At 35.5% G+C, this 8,219-nt stretch overlaps 1 protein-coding gene across 2 annotated transcripts; it reads left to right on the forward strand.

The window, feature by feature from the left end:
* The first annotated feature begins 471 nt into the window (after positions 1-471).
* LOC111412963 (palmitoyl-acyl carrier protein thioesterase, chloroplastic-like) lies at positions 472-4,642 on the forward strand. 2 transcript variants are annotated; one of them, XM_023043818.1, is made up of 7 exons: positions 472-642; positions 722-1,224; positions 1,348-1,481; positions 1,667-1,780; positions 2,049-2,220; positions 2,331-2,399; positions 4,044-4,642. In XM_023043818.1, the coding sequence occupies exons 2-7, from the start codon at positions 925-927 to the stop codon at positions 4,311-4,313; spliced, it is 1,059 nt and encodes a 352-aa protein (XP_022899586.1). In that variant the 5' UTR covers positions 472-642; positions 722-924; the 3' UTR covers positions 4,314-4,642. The 2 variants fall into 2 exon arrangements, with proteins under 2 accessions (XP_022899586.1, XP_022899585.1); XM_023043817.1 differs by having other exon boundaries at positions 565-1,224.
* The last annotated feature ends 3,577 nt before the right edge of the window (positions 4,643-8,219 follow it).

Consider the following 8,219-nt stretch of genomic DNA (forward strand, 5'->3'; position numbering starts at 1 on the left):
TATCCGATTTCGTTATGTTATGGGGGAGCGGCGATATGGGGAGCACTGTTTGTTTTTGATATTGGAGTTTGAAAATTGAATATATTATAATATTTGTTTAACTTAATTGGTTGAATTCTCAGATCTGGTTTTGTTATTTAATGAAATGTTTGTGTTTTATTTTATTTAGTTTTTGGAATTGTGGTCAGCTAGTGAAATATTTATTGCTGATTTTGTGTTGAAATTATTGTATTTGTTTGTCTGCATATAAGCATGGGGAAAATGATTTGAATGTATCGTTTCAATTACAATCATGTGTTCTTCCATTTAATGGCTTTTTGCCTAATATGTTTATTATAAGTCTCTCTGCATCCATTGATTACGGGAAAAAGAAGATATCTTGGGGGGAAGCTGCTGTTACGGAATTTCATTATACAAATAAGATAATTCTCTTTTCTTGCTCTTCCCCGTCTTCTGTCTCGTTGTTACAGGTTCCTTTGTTTTATGATGTACAGATGTTGACCTTTTTGAAATGTGACACGCCCATGATATTTACTTGTAAAGGAAATGAGTAATAATGTTTTAATTTGTGGATTACATTGTTGTGCAGAGAAAAAATGACATTCTGGTGATTCTTTGCTCAAGTTGAGCCATACCCTTGAGGTTTGCAGTTTCCAAGAATTTGTTAATTTTTCTTCCTGGTCGCATAGACTGATTTAATAGGTTACAATAACAATGGTAGCCACTGCTGCAACTTCCGCCTTTCTCCCAATAGCTTCTTCAGCTTCAGATGCCTCAGCTAAAACTCCTGGAAAACTCGGAGGAAGCATCCCCTCAAGAATTGATGCAACTGGGATTAAACTGAAGTCCACAGCTTCCCGAAATTTACAGGTTAAGGCCAATGCACATGCTTCTCCCAAGGTAAATGGGACCAAGGTTGGAGTTATGGATGGCCTTAAGACTGAGGATGGTGTGACATCATCTCCTCCCCCAAGGACATTCATCAACCAATTGCCTGACTGGAGCATGCTCCTTGCTGCAATAACAACAATATTTCTGGCAGCTGAGAAGCAATGGATGATGCTTGATTGGAAACCAAGGCGGCCAGACATGCTTGCTGACCCCTTTGGTTTAGGAAGGATTGTTCAAGATGGTCTGATATTTCGTCAAAACTTCAGCATCAGGTCATATGAAATAGGGGCTGATCGTACAGCATCTATAGAGACTTTGATGAACCATTTGCAGGTATTTTTGGGAAAATTCATTGTTCTAGTGCATTTGTGTGCTTTCTAGCTATTTATTTTTATGTACTGAGCCTGCTATATGTTTAGTCCACTGCTGCTTGACAAGATGAACTCTTTTTTTCAGGAAACAGCACTTAACCATGTAAAGACTGCAGGACTGTTGGGCGATGGCTTTGGTTCAACTCGAGAGATGTGCAAAAGAAATTTAATTTGGGTAGTTTCCAAAATGCAGGTTATTGTAGATCAGTATCCTACTTGGTAAGTTTTGCCCTTGTTCATAATTATTCATGATAAACCATCTCCAAGTCCGGAAAGTATTTCTCCAATCCTAAGCGAAAGTGAAAAACTGATTTCATCATTACTTGGTTAAAAGTTCTCGAGTAAATGTTATGTAGTTAACTCGGTAAAGTTTGATTGTTTTAGATATTGATTCTATCATGCAGGGGTGATGTAGTTCAGGTCGATACTTGGGTAGCTGCATCCGGGAAGAATGGGATGCGCCGAGACTGGCTTGTACGTGATAGCAATACTGGTGACATATTAACTAGAGCTTCGAGGTTGGACACTGTTCTATTTACTTCGTTAACTATTTGTTAAAGATGGCTGATTGGTTCTTAAATGTTAATAGACCTGCAGTGGCCTGCATTTTTTATCCATGCTCACTGGAATGGTCACTGGGTATATTGAATCATGTCTTTATTGAAACTAGATTTCTTTACTTTCAATGTCCTTAGATGAGTGTTAGAGCTAATGTCCTTAGATGTGTGAATCTAGTTTAACTGAACTATCTGCTATCTTTTTGATTTTTTTATGAATTAACTGCAGTGTATGGGTGATGATGAATAAAGAGACAAGGAGGTTGGCCAAAATTCCAGATGAGGTCAGAGAGGAAATAGGAGGCTATTTTGTGGATTCTCTTCCTGTTGTGGATGAGGACAGTAGAAAGCTACCAAAACTGAATGGTGACAATGCAGATTATGTTCGTACTGGTTTAACTGTAAGTAACACACCCTTTCTTTATGAAGAACATTACTTAGTTTCTATGACATTTATCACCACACCCCCTTCACCTGATCTCACTCTATTGAAACTGATCTATGAATACAGCCTAGATGGAGCGATTTGGACGTAAACCAGCATGTTAATAATGTGAAATACGTGGGATGGATTCTTGAGGTAAATATTCCTTTTTCCTTTTATTATTTCAATACATCATTGTTTTTCTTCATTCCTGGTAAAATCTTTGAAGTACTTTATTTTTGCATATGAATAGAATTTATTATTTTTAAAAGGTAATTGTGAGATACCCATGCAATAATATTGCTCTGCATGAACAACGTAGTTATACAAAAGAAGACATCTGATTCAGGATGGAATGCATATGTATTTATGTTATTTTATATTGTGTGCGTAGGAATTTTGAATTTGGCCCTCAAACTGCCTGTCATAGCTTCTTGTTTTATTTATTTATTTTTATTTTTATTCTTTTTTGGTTTTTGTTTCCATATACATTTTCTTTGTACTTTGGAAGATTTTTCTATCTGTTAATTTTTGGCACTTGATTGTTGTTTCTTGGACTGTGAGGTTGTCAATTTACTTAGAAAACTTGGATAATATACAGAGGTACATAATTACAATTGTATGTTATATTTTTATGTACATCTAACATCAGCTGATGTGATATATCTCTTCAGTGTGGAATATCATTACTTTACAGGAATATGATCTAAACTTCAGATTCGTATTTCGCTCAGTAATGCTTGCTGAAGTCTTCAGATGTATATTCTCTTTTTCGGTGTTCAACTTGAGGGAAAGGCATCAGGCTAGATGAGTCTATATACTGGGTAACTAATGGGCAAGGTTTTGGGCTTAAAAGGTTTTTGGAGGAGAAGAATACACTTAATGGTAAACTGCTTAAGAATCTGAATAATCAGTGAGCTTTGTTTAATAAAAAAATCTATAGACCCATGGATTTCACCATGTCTAGCCAGAGATAAATACCCTTAACCACATGATATAACAAATTGTACTCTATCTATCCTATGAAGATAGGCTTGTTTCTATTTTCACATGGATTAAGAAAATGTAATTGATGTAATTGGAAATATAAAGTTTTCTTACATTTTTCCTAATATACCCATTCATTAAAATATGATAACAAGACACATTAAATAGGGGCATATTAGAAAACTAAAAAATCATCTATACTCTCCACAAGGAAGTGACATATAATTTGGGACAGATAAAAAAGGAAAGCAAGCCTATCTTTGTGTGGACGGGTGAGTAAATGCTAAATGCTCCAATAGAAAACAAATATTACTTTCTAGAACTGCTTAATCCTGCTGCTTATTCCAGCTAGTTATAGTTTTGAGATGTTCCTTCTATACATATTGTACTTTTGCATGGATTGTGCGTTATTGGTGTGTGGTAAGGTTACCCTCATGCACGCGTGGATATCGACTCTAGAAGGAATCTCAAGATGCGAACATTTTATAATCTTGTTTCAGCAACATCAGTCACAAATTACTGTCTGATGGACTCTTCTTTGTTATCGTGTGTTTACAGTTATTGGTTATTACCTTATCGTGCTTTTCCCATCACTGTTAAGATTTAGTTTGTAAAGAAGAAACACTTAACATAAATATGTAAAGAGAAAATAAAAATAGTCTGGGCCCTCTTGATGACTGGCATTGACAACAACTTATTCTTGATGTTGATGACTGAGAAAATGTTCTACTTTCTATTTCACCTCTCGGCTTCTGTTAGGACTTGTTTCAAGGTAATTTGCATCTTACTTTGATTGGTTTACTTTGGTTGCAGAGTGTTCCATTACCGATCTTGGAGACTTGTGAACTTGCTGGCATGACTCTCGAGTATAGGAGGGAATGTATGAGGGATAGTGTGCTGCAATCCCTTACTTCCGTGGTGAGTAACGGTCTTGGTGACTTGGCAAGTTCTGGTAAGGTTGAGTGCCAGCATTTGCTTCGACTGGAGGCCGGGGCTGAAATTGTCAAGGGGAGGACTGAATGGAGGCCGAAATATGGCAATAGGATGGAGAGCTGGGGTGAGCTCCCTGCTGGAAATGCTTAAGCGAACGTCCTCTCGCAGCTGGAGTTGGAATTAGTCTTGTTGCTATTTGTCACTATTCTCGTGTAGAGTACATCTATCCTCTTTCTTTTATGTGATTTTCCATCAAGCCTAGTCCATGATATTAATTTTATTTATTTTTTCACTTGTTTTTGCTTTCCCTGAAAGATATATAGAATAAGTATTGTCATTTGTAAGTACCCCGAGTCCCTCTTTGTCTCATTTTCAGTTCCAGCTGGACCAAAACCGAGATCGTGTCATCTAATGCTCTAATTCGTCATTACTTGTAATGGAAGTTGTTTCATTCACATGGGCACATCTCATTTCTGCTTTCTTATGTACTTTGCTTATATTAATTTTGAAAATCACCAAATTCCTATCTGCGAAAGCATAAATACAATATTTACGAGCTGCTATCATTCTTTCCGATCCGGGAAATTCACGCACGCTGGATCTGCCGGCGTTTAAACTTCGTTACAAGAACGTGTTAAGCCTCCGTTTGGCTTCTATTCTCTTTCATTTTTTCTCTGTTATTTTCATAATCTTCCGTAAAATAATATTATATGTAAATTGAAAACTTTTCGTTGTTTTTTAATCATACATTCTTAATAAATAAATAACACTGTTTCAAACATTAAAATTTGGAAAAAAATGGGGACTAGAATTTTTTTAAAACAATGGAGTAATTTTAATGTTTTAAATATCAATTTTCTTTCTAAGTATTAAACATAAATGTGGTTCCTATATTTAATAGTGATCCCGTAAATTAAACTAATTATATTATTTTATTACATGAAATATCGTTGATGAAGCACAACATTTTTCTCATTAAATTGGATTGTGTTTACGTATATTGATCACTTCTAATCCTTAAATTTTTAGCTAATTAATTGGGAAGCTTTTATTTCATTACTCAATTCAAACTACTTTCGAAGTATTTAACGTGCTGAATTATCAAACGTAACTCATTAAGATTCGTCCAAAAATCTTCATTACATTTTTATGTTTTATTATAGATTATAGATTAAATGTGAACGCATAGATCCGAAGTCCAAAGTAGAAGAGTGCAGGACCAAGTATCTAAATTTGTAGTTCAACCAATGATGACCTAACTTGAAAATAAAAATAAAAATAAATAAAAAAATGCCTTCAAAATATTTACAAGTTTGAAGAGATTAAATAAGTTAGAGCCTGTTTGAGAGTGATTTTGAGAATTGATTTTTTGACTGTTAGGAGAAAAGTGGGATCAACCTGTGAAAGAAGAAGTCAAATATGACGGTTGGAATAGTAAAATAACGATCAAAAAATTATTTTTTTAGAAGGAAAAAATCACTCCCAAACAGACTGTTAGTTGTGGTAGCAACCTATAAATAAACCATCAACACAACGGGGAGCTTCCCTTGCAAGCTCTTAAATTTTCAAAAGAAAATAATTGAAAACCATAGGACCGATGAACAGTTTGAAAAGGTTCTTATTCTATAATCTTGTTTTGGTTGGTTATCAAACATATTGTATTCAGCTTTTGGCTATGTTGATCAATTTTCTTTTAAAAAAAAAAAAGTTACTTATTTAATTACCAAACACACCATTACGCTAATTTCTAGTTAAACGAGAACAATAAGTATTGCACAATTTTCATTTAGTTTAAAAGTTTGGAATGCATGCTCAATCCCGTTTATAATTAATAATTTTGGTTGATTCTTGACTAATATATGTCGATTAATTAGTTTACCAATACAACTGCATAAAGGATCATAAATTTGGCTTCTGCTTCCAACTCTTTTTGTTTTAACAGATTTCATTTAATTCCGCAATGTGCACGTCATTACTTAAATGATTGTTGACAATCTTGTTTCTCATTACTAAATGATGGATATTGGAAACAATGCAGTTATTTGTATCTAGAGCTTTGTTACAAAAACAGGGGGTCTATCAACCCCCCTGATCGAGCCCCACCAATAGGTGGGGGGTCCCCTTTTTTTGCGCAGAACTGGGGTTCGGCCTCCTATTTTTCTAGCAAAATTCTTTGTATCTATTTAAATTTAGAAGATGCTACACTCATAGGGAGGCTATGACCGACACTCACAATAAATGGCGGCTTCACATTTTTTATTTTTATTTTTTGCAGTTTTTATTCACGTGGATTTCACGCATATGAGAGGCTGTCATCCATCTTCTGCCACTTTAGCTTAATTCTTTAAATTTATTTTATGTATTTTCTTAAAACGTTATACATTTTGGAATAAAAATTCACATCGATAAAAAAATGTATGTAATGGCTTGGGCTACGCAAAGTAATCAGTTAGATCATATCTCTAATGCAGCATAGGGAAAGCATGTTCCAAAGAGCATCTTCTCTAGGTCATTCTATGTTATCTAAGTTGAAAGTGTTTCGCGCGGGTAGTCGCTAACAATTAAAAGGAAATCAGACGATTGTGTAAGAAACGGATCTCTTGAGACAAAGTCCCAAAAAGGGGTGTTTTATTGGCGATGATTTACGATTGAAACTAAACAGAATGCCTCCAAGGGGCACAAACACACGAGTACTAAAAGAAATGTTTAAATTTAAACTAAGAAATTGAAATTACATATTCTCTGTTCGAGAGTGTTTGATTCGGGGATCCTTTTTCTCTATGTCTTCTCTTCTTTTTATATTCCCTTGATTATTTTTTTTTCGTGGTAAACCGTTTGGAAATTGCTTGATTGCTGTATAACTACCCACTTTCTTTATGGTAGCTAATTTGCCGTGGAACTGCCGTCTCTAATTGTTGCCATTACTCTTTGTCGCTCAATGCCTTCAACTGGGTTCCTTGAATCGTGGAATGTGATAAAATCACTCAATAACTGTTTCAACAACTGCTATTCTGGATAACCATAATGTTATGCTTGCTAAGATCTTGGGCGATTCGAATGTTTCGGTGAGAACGGGGTCATCGCTCTGAGCGACCGTAAGGTACTCCATTCGCTCAGATTTTGGTCGTCTTGCAAGCTTGGACAATAATGTTACCGTGTTCTCGGGCTTCCATCGCATTCCTCAATAATCTTGTTTGGATCTTTATCTTGGATTCCCCAATTGGGCTTCACTCTTTGGACTATTTGATTTGGGTTGCACTTTTAGTGTATCAACAATTACCCCCCAATATGGCAGAATTAATACTAATTATTAATCTTTGCTATATTCACTTTGTATTTTCTAGCAATATTTGAAATTTTCAAGAATTTCAATCATTATTTCTTTCTATAGTTTGAAAAAGTGCAACGTTACAAACCCTTATAAACCAAAAGGACACGCCATTTTATTGCACCACTCAACCATGTCTATATTTCGCGCTTCTTCCTCGCTATTTTACTGTTCATCTTCTTGCTTCTCTGCTACGTTTCTCAGGCAAACCTTATCAAAACTGTACTTTATTTCCAATGGCGACTTCACAAACTCAATCTGATGATTCCTTTAGTTTCGTAGATTTTACTAGGTCATATGTAAATCCAAACTTCCTTACACAAGTTAGTGCTAACCTCAATGAATTCTACGTGGGTCCATCGTTCAATAATGCCGAAGCCGTCGGACAAGTGGCGGTGGGCCAACTGTTCCCTTACACTCAAGGTCCTCCATTCTTGAACTCTCTGCCATTGAAGCCGATTCACGAAAAAGGTATTTGCACTTGGTCCAAAGCTGATGTTATTTTTCGTAGATGGCATGCACGTCTTGTGAATCATGGCCCCACCAAGGCGATTTTTGATCACGCTAGGATTTCAAATTTATTAGAAATTACTCTTCAACTCCCAATTTTTGACCCAGTGCTTTTTCCTATTGCTTTGAGTTTTTGTCTTCTGAGTATAACACCTTTGTTTTCCCTCTTGGTCCCATGTCTATTACTCTAAGGGACGTTGGAGCCCTAGTAAATCTTC

The sequence above is a fragment of the Olea europaea genome, chromosome 17, assembly GCF_002742605.1.
Source record: "Olea europaea var. sylvestris chromosome 17, O_europaea_v1, whole genome shotgun sequence".
NCBI classification, from domain to species: domain Eukaryota; kingdom Viridiplantae; phylum Streptophyta; class Magnoliopsida; order Lamiales; family Oleaceae; genus Olea; species Olea europaea.

Coding starts and splice junctions, on each gene's coding strand:
- LOC111412963 (XM_023043817.1), top strand. CDS start 715: ATGGTAGCCACTGCTGCAACTTCCGCCTTTCTCCCAATAGCTTCTTCA. Junction 2,221..2,330: donor ATGTTCGTACTGGTTTAACT/GTAAGTAACACA, acceptor CTATGAATACAG/CCTAGATGGAGCGATTTGGA. Junction 2,400..4,043: donor ACGTGGGATGGATTCTTGAG/GTAAATATTCCT, acceptor CTTTGGTTGCAG/AGTGTTCCATTACCGATCTT.